This window comes from Panthera onca, chromosome C1 (assembly GCF_046562875.1).
Source record: "Panthera onca isolate mPanOnc1 chromosome C1, mPanOnc1 haplotype 2, whole genome shotgun sequence".
NCBI lineage: Eukaryota > Metazoa > Chordata > Mammalia > Carnivora > Felidae > Panthera > Panthera onca.
The window spans coordinates 118,552,352-118,569,447 of record NC_138346.1 but is presented as its reverse complement, the minus strand read 5'-3'; the positions used below and the strand labels follow the sequence as shown (position 1 = coordinate 118,569,447).

The 17,096-nt window shown below is 39.7% G+C and overlaps 2 protein-coding genes across 3 annotated transcripts in view; one reads left to right on the top strand and one right to left on the bottom strand.

Annotated features, from left to right (window-relative positions):
- Positions 1 to 17,096, top strand: part of CHD1L (chromodomain helicase DNA binding protein 1 like) — a 177,487-nt gene that overhangs the window by 71,551 nt on the left and 88,840 nt on the right. The window lies entirely within an intron of this gene.
- FMO5 (flavin containing dimethylaniline monoxygenase 5) overlaps positions 1 to 17,096 on the bottom strand; it is a 35,113-nt gene that overhangs the window by 12,844 nt on the left and 5,173 nt on the right. For both annotated transcript variants that reach the window (XM_060621736.3, XM_060621735.3), the window contains exons 3-6: positions 5,938 to 6,126; positions 4,276 to 4,438; positions 3,104 to 3,246; positions 7 to 206 (exon numbers count right to left, since the gene is read on the bottom strand). In XM_060621736.3, coding sequence (XP_060477719.2) covers positions 7 to 206; positions 3,104 to 3,246; positions 4,276 to 4,438; positions 5,938 to 6,126 — 695 coding nt within the window. The remainder of the gene's footprint in view (positions 1 to 6; positions 207 to 3,103; positions 3,247 to 4,275; positions 4,439 to 5,937; positions 6,127 to 17,096) is intronic.

The following is a 17,096-nucleotide window of genomic DNA, read 5'->3' as shown; positions in this document are numbered from 1 at the left end:
ACATACCTGTGTTTAGGCTTTAGGCCAAACATTTCATGGTCAAACCTTTGGTTCATCTTTTTCTCCAAAAAATTGTTTGCTAATGATTGACCACAGATATTCAAAAGAAAATGTTTAAATCGAGAAGAGACTAACACATCAAGGGGATATCCATAGTCTGCTACACGATTCAGGATCCAAGACCCTCTCCTGGTGCTGAGGAAAACCTGGGGCATGGAAAAAAAAAATGGTTTGCTTTTGCCATTCTGGCTCATAATCCTTTGATAGCACCTGCTCTCTTCAAGATTAAGTCCAGACTCATTCATCTCTCTTTTTAGTCCCTGCACGATCTTTGTTTTATTTTCTGCAGTTTTCCTTCTCAAACACTATGTGTACAATTAGATTAGGGCATTCACTAAGAATGTGTCTTGCTCTGAACCACCACTGCATTTCTGCTTAATGGTATTATGCCTCCTTGAAAAGTCGCCTATCCTCTTAATTCTCCAAAGCCTATTTATTGTTAAGATCCAGATCAAATCTGCCTCCTCCATAAGACACTACTGACCATTCTGGCTGACAATTTTCTCTCCATCCTCTGAGCTACTCTAGCACTTACCACCTGTCCAACTCATTTAAAATTATGGAGCAGTTGAGCTGAAAGCAATTGCACATCATTTAATCCAAAACCTTCAGCCTTTTTTGCCTTTGACATTGTTAGCACTATTACCAACACAAAACAAAACACCCCCAAAAACCCCAAAACAAACCCACACCTGTTATTTATCATTTATATCCATATTAAACTTTTTACACTCATTTCTGTCTCTCCAAATGTGTTTCCTCCACGGTGGGGGGTCTAGCATACACATCTTTTAGTCTCCCCAACACATCATCCTCATTGTTTCCATTTATTGTTTCCATTTATTGAGAATTATGACCTGTAAGTGATTGTGCCAGGGCCTTTATCTATATTTTATTTAATCAATACAACAGTCCCTTGAGGTAGTTCTTCTTATCCTCATTTTATGCATGAGAAGATGAATAACTTGCCTGAGATCATACAGCTAGTAAATGGAAGGGCTGAATATCCAACTCAGGTCTGAGTCACCCCAAATCCTGTGCTGCTGAAGAATTGTTTCACTGACTGCTTAAAGGAAAAACTGTAGATCGCTAGTCAAACAACAGGAAGCTGATACAGTTTTGATATTCAGTTACTTGGCAAAAGTACCTCCTTCTCTACAAGACTCTCTGGGGATGTAAGTACCTGCTTTATGGTCTTTTGTCTAAGCTCTTCCATAAAACGGTGACCTGTCTACAGAGGGATGATAATGTACTTCACACATACCTTCTCACTGATGGTAACCGCATGGGCTCTCATTATTGAGCACTTTGACATATCATAGTCTAAAGAGTATGCGTGGTCCTAGGAATCACACAGCTTTATGTGCAGTCTGTATAACTTTTGTTATAAAAGTATATGAGTCCTATAAATGCTCAGAGTCTCAATTAAAAGGCTCCCTACATACAAAATTGTGACAATAATGCATCGCAAGGCTGTTGTCAGAATTAGTGTTTTTGCAAAGGGTGTGGCATATGGTAAATATTCAATAAATGCTTAATGGTTATCATCATACTTCTTATTTCAGTTTTCTATCTATACCTTGTTTTACCACCATATTTATAAGAAAAATGGATTTATAAGAAAAAATGTGAGGAAAGTTGTTTTATAAGAAACAGATATGTTCTCTTCACAAAAGCATTTTACCACAAGAATTATTATACCAAAACTTCCTTGATATACTGAAACTTACAGATCCACTTAAATTTTTTGATTTACAAACAAATTCTAATAAATACAATTTAATACATAAAGCAAAAAGTTAGAACCTGGCAAGTGAGTGTCTTTGGCTTGCTTTGTGGGATGTCGGCACTGCCCCTGCCACGCAGACATGGTTTTGCTGTGCATTGTCCCGGCCTTTCTCAGACACAGCCACCTTATCTCCACCCGCTCTAGATGCTTTGTTCTTTGCCAATCTACAGTTTCTCAGTGCATGGAAGTCTCAGCGCCCTTATAACTGACCATTCAACATGTTTGGATCCCCACCATATACCTTGCACAATCTTTCATCATTACACCTACACACATTTTAACCCTTTTTTTTAATACCAATTTCCTGATAAAGCTTGTTGAATTGATGCATGGAATAACATATGAAATTACTTTTGTGGTGATGGATGGGGATAATACTGAGAAGTGTTATTGAATGGAGTTTCTGAGTAAAGGTCACTTAACAAAGTTGCAGCATTAAACTTCTATTGAAAAATAGTAATTTAAAACATATTTGTGGAGAAACACAGCTTAATTAAAGTTACTAGAAAACAACCAGACATTCCCCTATTGCCAATAAAGTTATGATTCGATAAAGATACGAATAACAAAATGTAACAACGACACATCTTTTTCTAGGAATTTACAATGAAGGCACTCTCTTCCTAGTTCAAAATCTATGATAAAAAACAAAACAAAACAAAACAAAAAAGACCTCTAGGACATAGAAATTGCTTTAGGGTGAATGTCCTTCTATTACTGAACTGTATGCAGAGCTGAGGCGAACTTGCATGTACCACAGTGTGTGGATGCTTTCCATACTGATATCCACGTTATCTTCGGAAAGATTAGACTGCTTCTTTTTTTCCATTTGGGGAGAGAAGAGGAAAATTCCCCCACCCACCATCCTATGAGCACAAAGCCTTCAGCTAAACCAGTGTGCTTTCCTTCACGTAAGACTGTGGCACTTCTGCTGTCCTAAACAAGAGCCACACTCTGAAGGCTGCATTCGACCAAACTCCCCAAGGAATTGCATGGTCTTTAAAGTCAGAGGCACATTCAGAAGAGACAGCTGATTGGGATCACTGGGATTCTTTAGTGTGAGGTCAACTGAATGATGGGAATCTAACAGGGAATGTTGGCTCCCTCATATCATCAACATAATGTTGCCAACTGAGGTCACAGAGCCAAGCCCTGTGTTTGCTGCTATATGGGCTATATGAAGAGGTATTTATACTCTATGTTGGGTCCACATACAGCTTCTTTGGTGAAGCAAAGTAATTTACTGATTCAAACCTGCTTGGCTGTGTGGGAAATTTCCACAGCCAGATCCCCTCCAGAATTTCCAATGCCAATTACAATGACTCTCTTTCCAGTGAAACTCTGTGGATTCTTATAGTCCCGGCTGTGGAAGTACTGTCCTTTGAACTTCTCAATTCCTGCAAGGGAAGGGAAAAGAATTATCCGATGAGGTTTATCTGCTATCATTTGTCAAATCATTCATTCTGTTAGTGGTGTGTAGAGTTTAAGCACACATCTCCATATAGTCTCCCTTTACACAGCTGCACTCTTGCCTTTCTGAATATATTTGCCTATTTTCTTTTCTCACAGTCTCAGAGCAGAATCTTGTGATTTCCTTATCATGAATAGTCGGCTTAACTCAGGATCTGTTTATATTTTGGACTTGTGGACTCCCAAATCCAAACTCCTTCAGAAAATCTCCATTATCTTTTGTCTTTTCATCCTCTTTAAATACCTATTTCTGGGGTGCCTGGGTGGCTCAGTTGGTTAAGCCAACTGACTTGATTTCCCTCAGGTCATGATCTCACGGTTTGCAGATCAAGCCCTGAGTCAGGCTGCTCCATGCCGAGGGTGAGGAGCCTGCTTGGGGTTCTCTCTCTCCCTTTCCCTCTGCCCCTCCCCTGTTCATGTGTGCACACACACATGCTCGTGTGCATTCTCTCTCTCTCTTTCTGTCTCAAAAGAAATAAAATTAAATACTTCCATTTCAATTGGAGTTATATGTTTTCATATACTCTAGAATATAATAAATAGAGTGCTTTGTTTTTTTCAAAATGAAAATCCAGGTCAAAGACTATAATTAACTTCTTTCTTGAAGTTTTAATTTCTTCCTTAGAAACTCAACATTCATTTGTTTCCTCAATTGCTGAAAAATCCTTCAACCTTCAAGTTCATGTTCTTTCTTTTGATCCTTAGAAAAACTAAGGTTGTTGTGAAACCAAAGATAGAGCCTTCTAATTTTTCTCTAGTCCCCGAAAATAATGTTATTTCTGCCTCCCAAATGGCAATAATCAAAGTCACCCCAACATCTTTTAGGGGAACATGTAGAATTATTATAAGCCCTTTTTTCATCCCAAGGTAGGAATCACTTAGACCACCATTTGCCCATTCCTCAGAGATCAATCACGGGCATGGCACACAGGCTTCCCTCCTTGTAGACTACTCACCAGGGAAGCTTTCCAAGGGTAAGTGAGCATTGGTGTGATGGCCGGTGCAAACCATGACTCCATCAAAGACATTTACCTCCTTTTCCCCTTCAGATTCTGTAACTACCTCCCATTGGCCTGAAGTGGAGAAATCAGGCTGCTTCTTCACACTGCACACAGTGGTCTGAAAGAAAAGTGATAGCTACAGGAGACTGTAACCATAGCCTGTACAGTGGACATCTTCCCTGACATGTCTCTCTTTGCAGGGTATTAACACATATGATATCACATATGATATCACAAGTATGATATCACATAATAGAGCTAATGCAGGAATATTTAATTTTCATATTTCACAAATAAGAACTTTTTTGTTTGGGGCTGGGGTCAGAGTGAGAAAACTCCCGTGAGGCAGGCGAAATAAAATGGCAGGATAATGCCGCACTCTCCCCTGCTTCTAGAAAAGTGCAAATTACTAGTTCTCTTAGACCAGTACCTAAGATGTCATGCAACACTTGAATAGAACTTCGGCTTCTCCAGTGCTTCTGAGACACCCCATGCATTAAGTGCCTATTCCTCCCCTGACCTCCAGACAAGTCCTATTTGAAAGTTGTTGAGGGGTGCCTGGGTAGCTCTGGGGCACCTGGGTGGCTCAGTCAGTTAAGTGTCTGATTTCTGTGCAGGTCATGATCTTGCGGTTTGTGAGTTCGAGCCCTGCGTCAGGCTCTGTGCTGACAGCTCAGAGCCTGGAGCCTGCTTCGGATACTGTGTCTCCCTCTCTCTCTGCCCCTCCCCTGCTCGTGCTCAGTCTCTCTCTGTCTCAAAAATAAATAAAACACTAAAAAAAAAAATTAAAAAAAAAAGTTGTTGAGAGAGTAGATCCAAATAGTTCTCATCACAGGGGGAAACAAAAAGGTAGAAGATTTAGGCTTTTTGCCAGTTGTCAGAAATATCTGTGTTGTTGTTGTTGTTTTGTTTTTTATGGCCATGGTTAAAGATGACAGAAAAATCATGGAAGACTTAACAGTAAGGAACCATTGGAGTGATCTAGTACAACCATCTTGTTTTACAAACAAGAAAATTTTTACAAACAAGAGACATCAAAGTTTAGGAACTTACTTGCCTGAGGTCACAAGTTGATTAGTGGTAGAGCAAAGACTAGAACTCAAATTTTCATTCCCCATTTCAGTGTTCTTTCTTCTACACCAGAGTTAACTTCTTGGCTTCCTCAATAAGTTCCCGATAACTGCTTCACTGGGTTGTTGTGATCACATAAAACTAATGCATTGGCAAGTACTTCAGAAAGTATAAAAGGCTAAGCAGTAGCAGGTAAGTTGTGGCGGACTGAGAAGGTTTTAAATTCCCATATCTGTCAGTTCCCCTCTCTAACTGGGAAAGCATTTCCCCTCATTTGTTTTATTGCAATTAGATAGTATAAAATGAAGGAATGGAACCATTCTGGCAGGTGGCTTCCAAGATCTGAAGCCCAAAATATACAGAAAAAGGACCTTTCCATGGATATATTTCAGGCACAGAGAAGACATAAGAATAGAGTTGTTGTCTGGATAGGATAGATATGTGGGCATATTAAGCCAGTCTTTACTTGTAAACACTGGTAAATGAAACCACATTATTCATTTATTTGACAACTTCAAACACAAAGACACTCACAAAATTTCCTACCTTCAATCGAATATATTTTAGAAGATCAAATTCTTTGGCATACATCCTGAAATACTCCAGGACCTGGGAGTTGTGCATGAAGTTAGGATAATGATCTGGGATGGGATAGTCACTGAAGCACATCATCTCCTTAGAAGTGTTGATGATCACTGATTTGTAAATGCTGGCCCTTCCTTCTTCAGGATTTTCCTACAGTAAATAAGAAGCATTCATAGCAACTTGAGAATTAACTTTATGGTTTATAAACAGTCACTAAACATTTGAAAAAGTTTTCTGAAAGAAATGCCAATGAAAAAGTTATACAGACACATACATCCCTTCACACCTCCAGGTATTTGTGCCCTTGGGTAGTCTCTTCCCCTTGAATCTGAGTGGTCTCTATGACTTGTTTTTGACCAACAGCATGAAGTTGGAATGATACCCAATAGCTTCCAAGACAGTCCTAAGGAGTCTTGCAGCTTTTGGCCTCTGTCTCTTAGAAAGCTTGATCTGGCAGGATTCAGCAGTTATGTAAGAAGTCCAACTACCTTAAGCCACCATTCTGTGAGTAAGCCCAAGTCAGCCACATGAAGAGAATGTTTGGGAAACAGAGATATGCAGCTAGCCCTTGGAAATTCCATTTATCCCAGCTGAAGTTCTAAATATGTGAGTGAAGAGACCATAGCAGAAAATGAATTTGGAGACATCTAAACTATAATTTTCTTTAAAAAATTTTTTTAATGTTTATTTATATTTGAGAGAGAGACAGAGAGAGAGAAAGAGAAAGAATGTGAGCAGGGGAGGGGCAGAGAGAGATGGAGACAGAACCTGAAGCAGGTTCCAGGCTCTAAGCTGTCAGCACAGAGCCTGACGTGGGGCTTGGACCCATGAGCCATGAGATCATGACCTGAGTTGAAGTCGCACACTTAACCAACTGAGCCACCCAGATGCCCCTAAACTATAACTTTCAAATCTATGTAGGAACACTGAAAATGGCCTATGATATGATTTTTAGTTAAAAAGGTAATATTACAAAATTAAATTCACATTCTCACCACCAAATGCATAAAACTATGTATGCATAGGGCAATTGTATACCTATGTCTACCCACATTTATATAATTATACATTGTATAAGTTCTCTCCTGTTAGGTAGTTCTCTCTGAATATATTTCACTTATTTATTTATTTTTAATTTTTTTAATGTTTATTAATTTTTGATACAGAGACAGCACAAGCAGGGGAGGGGCAGAGAGAGAGGGAGACACAGAATTGGAAGCAGGCTCCAGGCTCTGAGCTGTCAGCACAGACAGGGCTGTGCTGCCCAGCACGACGCAGGGCTCTAACTCACTGACCGCAGCTCATGACCTGAGCTGAAGTCAGACACTCAAATGACTCAGCCCCCCAGTGCCCCTATTTCATTTATTTTTAAGTCAGTATAGCCTGAAAATAGGAAAAACAAGTTGATTTACTAAGGAGGTAGTATTTTTTTCTTCTGTTTTTGTGAAATGTTGTTTATATAACACCCATACATGACTTTAAAAAAAAAAAAGCCTTCAGCAAACTAAGAAAAGAGAAAATTTCTTCAATTTGATAAAAACAACTGACAAAATACCTACAGCTAACTTCATAACTTAATAGTGAGAAAATGGACAATTTCCCCCTACAGTTGGGAACAAGGCAAAGATGTCCTCTCTCACCACTCATGTTCAACACTATACTAGAAATCCTAGTTGGTGCAATAAGACAGGAAAAGGAAATAGTGGCTGTACCAGATTGCATTCCCACCAACAATGCAAGAAGTTTCCCCTTTGTCCACATCTTCACCAGCACCTGTTGTTTCTTGTGTTGTTGATTTTAGCCATTCTGACAAGTGTGAGGTGATATCTCGTGTAGTTTTCATTTGTGTTTCTCTGATTATAAGTGATGTTGAGCATCTTTTCATGTGTCTGTTGGCTATCTGTATGTCTTCCTTGGAAAATGTCTATTCATGTCTTTTGTCCATTTTGAAATTGGATTGTTTTTTGGATGTTGAATTTTATAAGTTCTTTATATATTTTGGATACTAGCCCTTTATCAGATATGTCATCTGCAGATATCTTCTTCCATTCTGAAGGTTGCCTTTTAGTTTTCTTGATTGTTTCCTTTGCTGTGCAGAAGCTTTTTATTTTCATGAGGTCCCCAGAGTTTATTTTTGTTTTTGTTTCCCTTGCCTTAGAAGACATATCTAGAAAGAAGTTGCTATGGCTGATGTCAAAGAGGTTACTGCTCATGTTCTCCTCTAGGATTTTTATGGTTTTATGTCTCACATTTAGGTCTTTAATTCATTTTGAATTTTTTTCTTAAAAAAAATTTTTTTTAAACATTTATTCATTTTTGAGAGTGAGAGAGACAGAGCATGAGCTGGGGAGGGGCAGAGAGAGAGGGAGACACAGAATCAGAAGCAGGCTCCAGGCTCCGAGCTGTCAGCACAGGGCCTGACGCGAGGCTCGAACTCACGAACTGTGAGATCATGACCTGAGCTGAAGTCGGACGCTCAACCGACTGAGCCACCCAGGCACCCCTTGAATTTATTTGTCTGTGTGGTGTAAGAAAGTGGTCCATTTTAATTCTTTTGCACTTTGCTGCCCAGTTTTCCCAGCACCATTTTTGAAGAGACTTTTTCCTGTTGGATATTCTTTCCTGCTTTGTCAAACATTAATTGACCATATAGTTGTGGGTTCCTTTCTGGTTTTTCTATTTTGTTCTATTGATCCATATGTCTGTTTTTGTAGCAGTACCATACTATTTGGATCACTATATATATAATATATTATATTCAATATAACTTGAAGTCTGGAATTGTGATGCCTCCATTTTTGCTTTTCTTTTTCAAGATTGCTTTAGCTATTTGGGGAAAATAGTATGGAGGTTCCAATAAAGTTAAAAATAGAACTATCCTATGATACAGCAATTGCACTACTGGGTACTTATCCAAAGAATACAAAAATACTAATTCAAAGGGATACATGCACCCCAATGTTTACAGGAATGGTATCTACAGTAGCCAAACTATGGAAATAGCCCAAGTGTTCATAGACTGATGAATGGATAAAGAAAGCATGGTATGTATGTGTGTGTGTGTACACACACACACACACACACACACACACACACACACACTGGAATAATAACCATAAAAAGAATGAAATCTTGCCATTTGCAACAATGTGGATGGAGATAGAGAGTATTATGCTAAGTCATAATGACATAATCAAAGAAGCCAGAGAAAGACAAATGCCATATGATTTAACTCATATGTGGAATTTAAGAAACAAAACAAACAAGCAAAGGGGAAAAAAAGAGAGGTAAACCAAGAAACAGATTCTTAACTACAGAGAACAAACTGATGGTTACCAGAGAAAAGGTGGGTAGGGTGATGGGTTAAATAGGTGATGGGGATTAAGGAGTGTACTTGTCGTGATGAGCAATGGGTGTTTTATGGATGTGTTGAATCACTATATTGTTTACCTGAAAGTAATATTACACTGTATGTTAACTAACTGGAATATAAATAAAAACATAATAAATAAACAAAGATAAATAAAGTGGCATTAAAGCAAAAAAAAAAAAGGAAAGGAAATAAAAGTATACAGATTGGGATGAAGAAATAAAACTATTTTTATCCATAGGTGACATCACCGTTTATGTAGAAAATCCCAATGGATTAAAAAAACAGAAAAAAAAACCCCACAACAACCTGGAACTAATAAGCAAGTATAGCAGGGTTGGAGGATACAAGGTTAATATACAAAGCCAATTACTTTCCTATATGCCAGAAATGAGTGATTGGATTTAAATTTACAAAAAAAATACTATTTACAATTGGACCCACAAAACTAAATACTTAGTCATGAATCTAATAAAATATGTGTAAGACTTATATGCAGAAACTATAAAACACAGATGAAAAAAATCAAAGTTCTAAATAAGTAGAAAGATCTTTGGTGCTTGTAGATTGAAGGACTCAACATTGTTAAGATATCAGTTCTTCTTAAGGTGATCTATAGGTTCAGTGCAATCCCAACCAACATCCCAGCAAGGTATTTTGTAGACAGTGACAACTTGATACTAAAGTTTATATTGAAAGACAAAAGGCCTAGAAAAGCCAACTTTGTCCTTAAGTGTACACTGTGCATAGTGACTTTCTTTCAAAGAGTAGAGTATGGGAAGGAGTGTATAGTATGGCAAGGGAGAAAAAAAGACGAGGGACTTTACAGTGGCAAAATCTGACAAACACAAGGTCATCAAGGTTAACATCAATAGTGGTAAGTCATATTGAGAGTACATACTACTGATGTGATATGATGAGAATGTTACTTTACCTCTATGGTCTTCTTCCCCCAAATCCATAGCCGCAGTCTAACGGTGATAAAAACATCAGGCAAATCCCGACTGAGGGACATTCTATAAAATAACTAATAATCCTCAAAACTGTCAAGGTCATCAAAACAAGGGAAGCCTGATAGGGTGCCTAGGTGGCTCAGTGGGTTAAGCGTCCGACTTCAGCTCAGGTCATGCTCTCATGGTTTGTGAGTTGAAGCCTCATGTAGAGCTGTGTGCTGACAGTGTGGAGCCTGCTTGAGATTCCCTCTCTCCCTCCCTCTGTGTGCCTGCCCTGCTCATGGGAACCCATGTGCATGCACTGTCTCTCTCTGTCTTTCAAAATAAATAAATAAACATTTAAAAAAAGGTACAATGTCATCCTCATTTATCACCTGGGAAAGCTGGGGTAAAAACTATAGGGAAAAGGTCTCCACATCAATTGCAATGAGAAATAAGTAATGGAGAGCTTTATTGAGACCACAGACCAATAAAAGAAGAATCTCTGGATGCACCGACATCAGTATTTGTTAAAGTTTCCCAGGTAACTCTTCACAGTACAGCCACTGCTGAGCACCACTGCTCTATACCCTCTTTGGAGTGCTTCTGTATTCATTCATCTTTTTTTTTTTTTTTTTTGGTGGGAAGAGAGTTAATAAATTTAAGAATTATTTATTTATTTATTTTTTAATGTTTATTTTTGCGAGAGAGAGAGACAGAGCGCAAGCAAGGTAGGGGCAGAGAGAGAGGGAGACACAGAATCTGAAGCAGCCTTCAGGCTCTGAGCTGTCAGCACAGAGCCTGATACAGGGCTTGAACTCATGAACTGTAAATTCGTGACCTGAGCCAATGTCATGGGCTTAACTGAGCCACCCAGGTGCCCCTAAATTTTTTTAAAGCTACTCATATAAGGGTATTTATTACTTAACTTTATATTTTAGGGATGCCTGGGTGGCTCAGTCAGTTAAACACCCGACTCTTGATTTTGGCTAGTGTCATGATCTCACAGTTAATGGGATTGAGCCCTTTGTAAGGCTATTCACTAACAGCGTGGAACCTGCTTGGGATTCTCTCTACCTCCCTTTCTCTCTGCCCTTCCCCTGCTTGTGCTCTCTCTCTCTCCCTCTCAAAAATAAATAGGGGCTCCTGGGTGGCTCAGTCAGTTGAGCGTCTAACTTTAGCTCAGGTCATGATCTCACAGTTCGTGGTTTGAGTCCCACGTTGGGCTCTGCACTGACAGCTCAGAGCCTGGAGTCTGCTTCGGATTCTGTGTCTCGCTGTCTCTCTGGCCCTCCCCTGCTCACGCTGTGTCTCACTCTTTCTCAAAAATAAATAAACATTTAAAAAAATTTTTTTAATTAAAAATAAATAAAGAATGTTTTTATATTTTAAATTAACATTTATCAATACACCACATTTTACATTATATTGTATACACATGGTATCTTTCTTTATATTACATATATATATATATACTCTGTTTTTTAAGATACTATTTTTAAGTAATCTCTACACCCAACCTGGGGCTCAAACTTACAACCCTGAGATCAAGAATCACATGCTCTACTGACTGAGCCAGTCACGCACCCCTACATATGCTGTTTAGAGCTTTACAACTGGAAATGTAGTTCTCAGATTAGCAGCATCTGTATAACCTAGGGGCTTATCAGATATGCAGAATCTTTGAAGGAGCACATGCACCCTAATGTTTATAGCAGCACTATCAGTGATAGCCCAAGTATGGAAAGAACCCAAACTGATTCATCAACTGATGAATGGATAAAGATGTGGTATATATGTACAATGGCATATTACTCGGCCATCAAAAAGAATGAAATCTTGCCATTTGCAATGACATGGATGGAGCTAGAGGGTATTATGCTAAGCAAAATTGGTCACAGAAAGACAAATATCATATTATTTCACTCATATGGAATTTAAGAAACAAATGACGAACATTTGTTTCTTAAAAGGGGAAGGGAAGGAAAAATGAAATAAGATATAAAAACAGAGAGGGAAGCAAACCCTAAGAGATTCTTAATTATGGAGAACAAAGTGACAGTAGCTGGAGGGGAGGTGGGTGGGGGGGATGGGCTAAATGGGTGATGGGCATTAAGGAGGGCACTTGTGATGAGCACTGGGTGTTATATGTAAGTGATGAGTCACTAAATTCTACCCCTGGAACCAGTACTACACTATATGTACACAACTAACTTGAATCTAAATAAAATTTTGGAAGAAAAAATTTAAGAAAGAAATGCAGAATTTTGGCAGCACTCCAGTTTAATGAATCAGAATGCATTTTGGCAAAATCTCCAGTGATTCATATGCACATTAAAGTTCGAAAAGCACTGCTTTGGTATGCTTTAAGGATTTAGAAAACTCAGATTGACTAAAGACTCTGAAAAAAGTATTTTCCAGCATTAAATACGTATTAAATCCTCAGCATTCATAAGGAGTTTATCATTTTAAAGCTATTTCACTCCTAAAGTAATATTAAAGTGTGAAGAATCAAAAAGATACATCTCCCATTAGCACCTACTTTCCACTATCAGTCTGATCTAATGTTAATGAGGAGACCAAGAAATGACTGAAATTAATGTCTTGAGAACTTATAAGTAATTATTACTGCAAAGTATTCAGCAATAACAAGAAGAAGGCAAGTGGAGACTGAATCCTACTCCTGTTTTGCAAGTGGAATGGAGACATAGGAAAAGAGATGGGAGAGTGCAAGCAACAGTGTCTGAGAAGAAAAACATGTATGCTGAATCTCTAAGACCTATCACAAGAAAAAGAAAATGGCAGCCCTCAGTGCCCGATGTCTTACTGGACACGTGGCAGCAATGGTAGAATTCCAAAGTGCTTGGGATGATCCTATGTGTGAAACCCCCAGTGAATCACAGAAAGGTTGTGGGGGCGAGGAAGCAGGACTCCAAATAATAAGCAAGGGGGTGGTAGAAACAGATCTCAGAGGAAATTCTTGACAAAACAACATTGGCATGTAAGAGATGTTTATTTCCAAATTAATGGATGTTTATAATACCTCAGGACCCACAACTGTATAACTGTGGAATATATGAGAATGAAAGTCTCTATTTCCATAAGCATTCTTTTTTTTTTTAAATGTTTGTTTATTTTGAGAGAGAGAGAAAGAGAGAGAGAAAGAGCCTGCACGCTCATGAGTGGGGTGGGAGCAGAGACAGAGGGAGACACAGAAAATCCCAATCAGCTCCATGCTATCAAGTGCAGAGCCTGACACAGGGCTCGAACCCACAAATGGTGAGATCACAACCTGAACTGAAATCAGTTCACCACCCAGGTGTCCCTCCACAAGTATTCTAAGCAGCCAATCAAGACATTGTGCTTCTCGAGGAATTTAAAAAAATTTTTCTTAATGTTTATTTATTTTTGAGAGAGAGAGAGACAGAGCCAAGCAGGGAAGAGAGAGGGAGACAGAATCCGAAGCAGGCTCCAGTGTCTGAGCTGTAAGCACAGAGCCTGATGCGGGGCTCGAATTACAGACTGCGAGGTCATGAGCCGAAGTCAGAAGCTTAACCGACTGAGCCACCCAGGCGCCCCAAGGATTTATTTATAAAGCATAAATATATTTGACACTTAACATGTGCCAAGCATTACACTTGGCTCTAGAAATATAGTGTGAGGCGAACGTGATAACCACTACACTACGGAAACCCTCTGTGTGTGTGTGTACATGTATGTATATGTGTAAGTATATTACATACAATATAATAATGGGCACAGATGTAGTCTGTCTTAACAGAGGTTAGAGAGTTATGATGAAATATAGCTTATTTATTTTTAAGGAAGCAAAGCCCGATGCAGGACTTGAACTCATGATCCATGAGATCATGACCTGAGCCAAAGTTGGACGCTTAACTGACTGAGCCATCTAGTCGCCCCTCAAGTTAAGTTTTTAACAGAGAACAAGTTTAAACCACTTTGGAATTAAAAGCCAGAAACCTGATAATCAGGTAGAATGGGGTCCTGAAGTGATTTCATGCCTGATCAGTCATTGCCAAACCTGGCTGTGATGCTTGCCAAAGACACCAAAAGCTTGGGCCCCACTCCAGGGTCTCTGAATAATAATAATAATAATAATAATAATAATAATAATAATAGGGGCACCTGGGTGCCTCAGACATTTAAACTTCTGACTCTTGATTTTTTTCTGCTAGTAGGTACAGACACAGGATTTGAACGCAGGCTGTGATTTTAACCTCTATACTAAGTTCTGGCTGGATTTCAAAAGTATGATTTTCTACTAATTACCAAACACTAATTAACAGCCTTTTCAGCTTGTGCCCAAAACTAAGGCATGGGGGTTCTGCCAAGGAGTATTCACTCTAGGTCTGAATAAGGACTATTGTCAAATAGAGTTTGTTCCTCAAGACAGAGTCAAGATGCTATAAAGCCATTTTTAAGCAGTTGGTCAACATTGTCTTCTTTTATGAAATCTGAAACACATCTGGACACCTTAATGCCATTCATTTGTTTAGAAAGTGATTTTATTTTATTTTTTAATGTTTGTTTATCTTTGAGAGACAGACAGAGACTGAGTGTGAGCAGGGAAGGGGCAGAGACAGAGGGAGGCAGGCTCCAGGCTCTGAGCTGTCAGCACAGAGCCCACCCAATGCAGGGCTCAAACTCACAAACCATGAGATCATGACCTGAGCTGAAGTCAGACGCTTAACCAACTGAGCCACCCAGGTGCCCCTAAAAAGTGATTTGAAAAGCAAACCCAAATGCATGCCACTTTGAAGATCAGTAAAGGAGGTTGGTATTCTTTGGCATATAATTATTTTAACTATCTTTTAAGTAGATGATACCTAAACTTAGTAACAAGTTGTAGGACTGGATGTACATATTAATAACTCAATTTTAAAACTGAATATATGCAAGGACAAGAAATCCCAGTTGCAGGCACCCTCTGCCCTCTTAAGACAGGCTGTGAGTTTGAGCCCCGTATTGGGCTCTGTGCTGACTTGGAGCACACAGCAAATATATTTATGCTTTATAAATAAATCCTTGGGGCGCCTGGATGGCTCAGTCGGTTAAGCTTCTGACTTCGGCTCATGACCTAGCAGTCTGTGATTCGAGCATCAGGCTCTGTAACATCGGGCTCCGTGACATCGGACTCTGTGCTGACAGCTCAGAGCCTGGAGCCTGCTTCGGACTCTGTCTCCCTCTCTCTCTCTGCCTCTCCCACTGCTCATGCTCTGTCTCTCTCTCTCAAAAATAAGTTATAAAAACATAAAAAAAGTTTTTTACATTGAACCAGAACTGAAAGAAGGAGAGGGGACGAGAGGGGAGTGGAAGGATCATAAAGTTAGAGAGGACTGAAAAGGGGATCCCTGGAAGGAGTTGTAAGCAGGTATTTCAAGATCACTTACTTATTAATGCAGACCAGGAGCAACCACTCTAAATTTTCTAACTACTTTACATTTTCTTTTCTTTTCTTTTTAAAAAATGTTTATTTATATGAAACAGAAAGACGGAGAGGAAGTGCAGCAGAGGGGCAGAGAGAGAGAGGGAGACACAGAATCTGAAGCAGGCTCTAGGCTCCGAGCTGTCAGCACAGAGCCTGATGTAGGGCTTGAACTCAAGAACCGTGGGATCATGTGAATGACCCTTCACCAACTGAGCCACCCAGGCACCCCACCACTTTACATTTTCTAATATTTGTTATTTTTTTACACTCCACCCTCACACTGCCCACCCGCAACATTGTTACTCTCTTTCAGATAGCAGCAAAACTCATTAAATGAAAATGATCTCTGGGGCATTTTCATAGACATCAGTAAAGAAACCTGTGTCCTATTTTGCTGCCAGCATAGGGAAAGAAGAACCTGAATAGCACCTGAGGTGGTAGCAGCTGAGAAGAGGTCAGCAGGTTGAATTCTTCCAAGTTTAATCATTGTTAAACCCATCATACATTTCCTAATGAAAGATAAAATATCTTGTTGTTGGAGGAGGTCATCAAGAGGTAATGATCACTGGTTGACTAAAAGGCTAGGCTTAGGCAATTGGAGGCTCCTCACCCCTTCTCCTATCTTTGGGCAAATCTCCATTGAATTCTGGGTAAATCAAACAAGTGCTGAGGAGAAGGGTCAACTGGCAACCAGTAAGCCTGTCATCCTTGCAGACTGGTAACTGTGAAACAATATAAATTGCCTGTGGGGCACAAGGAACTAGGAGAAGCAATCCAAAACTGCAGTAAGTGACCATAGTGCTTTCAACAGCCCAACATTGCCAGTGGAAGAGTCAGATGGCTCATGGTGAATGACTGCACACTACCTAGAATTGAACAAGGTAGTGCGTCCCCATCCAGACAGCGGTGCCCAACGTTGCCACCATCTTAGATACCTTGGCCAGAGTCCTAGGAGTGCACTGTGCTGCACTGGACTTACAGTACACCCCTGACCACTGAGTCACAAGACCAATTGGCGTTTACATGGGAGAGGCAACAATGGGCCTTCCAAGTGCTTCTCCAAGGTTACCTGCACAGCCCTACCCTATGTCATGGGATGGGAGCCTGAGACCCACCCTGGTCTCCTTCTCCATATCACTAAAATGGGCCCATTACATTGATAATACAATGTTAACATGGGAAGACTTGCTTCTGCTGCAGGACACCCTGGAAGCTTTATTGGAGAGAGAGAGGATGGGCAGTGAACCCACAAAATTCAAGGCCAAGACATCACTGTAAAGTTTTTGGGAGTTGTCTGGTCGTATAAGACTTCTGTTGTCCCAGATAGGTGCAAGCCTATCCAACCCCTAAGAATGTGAATGAGATGCCA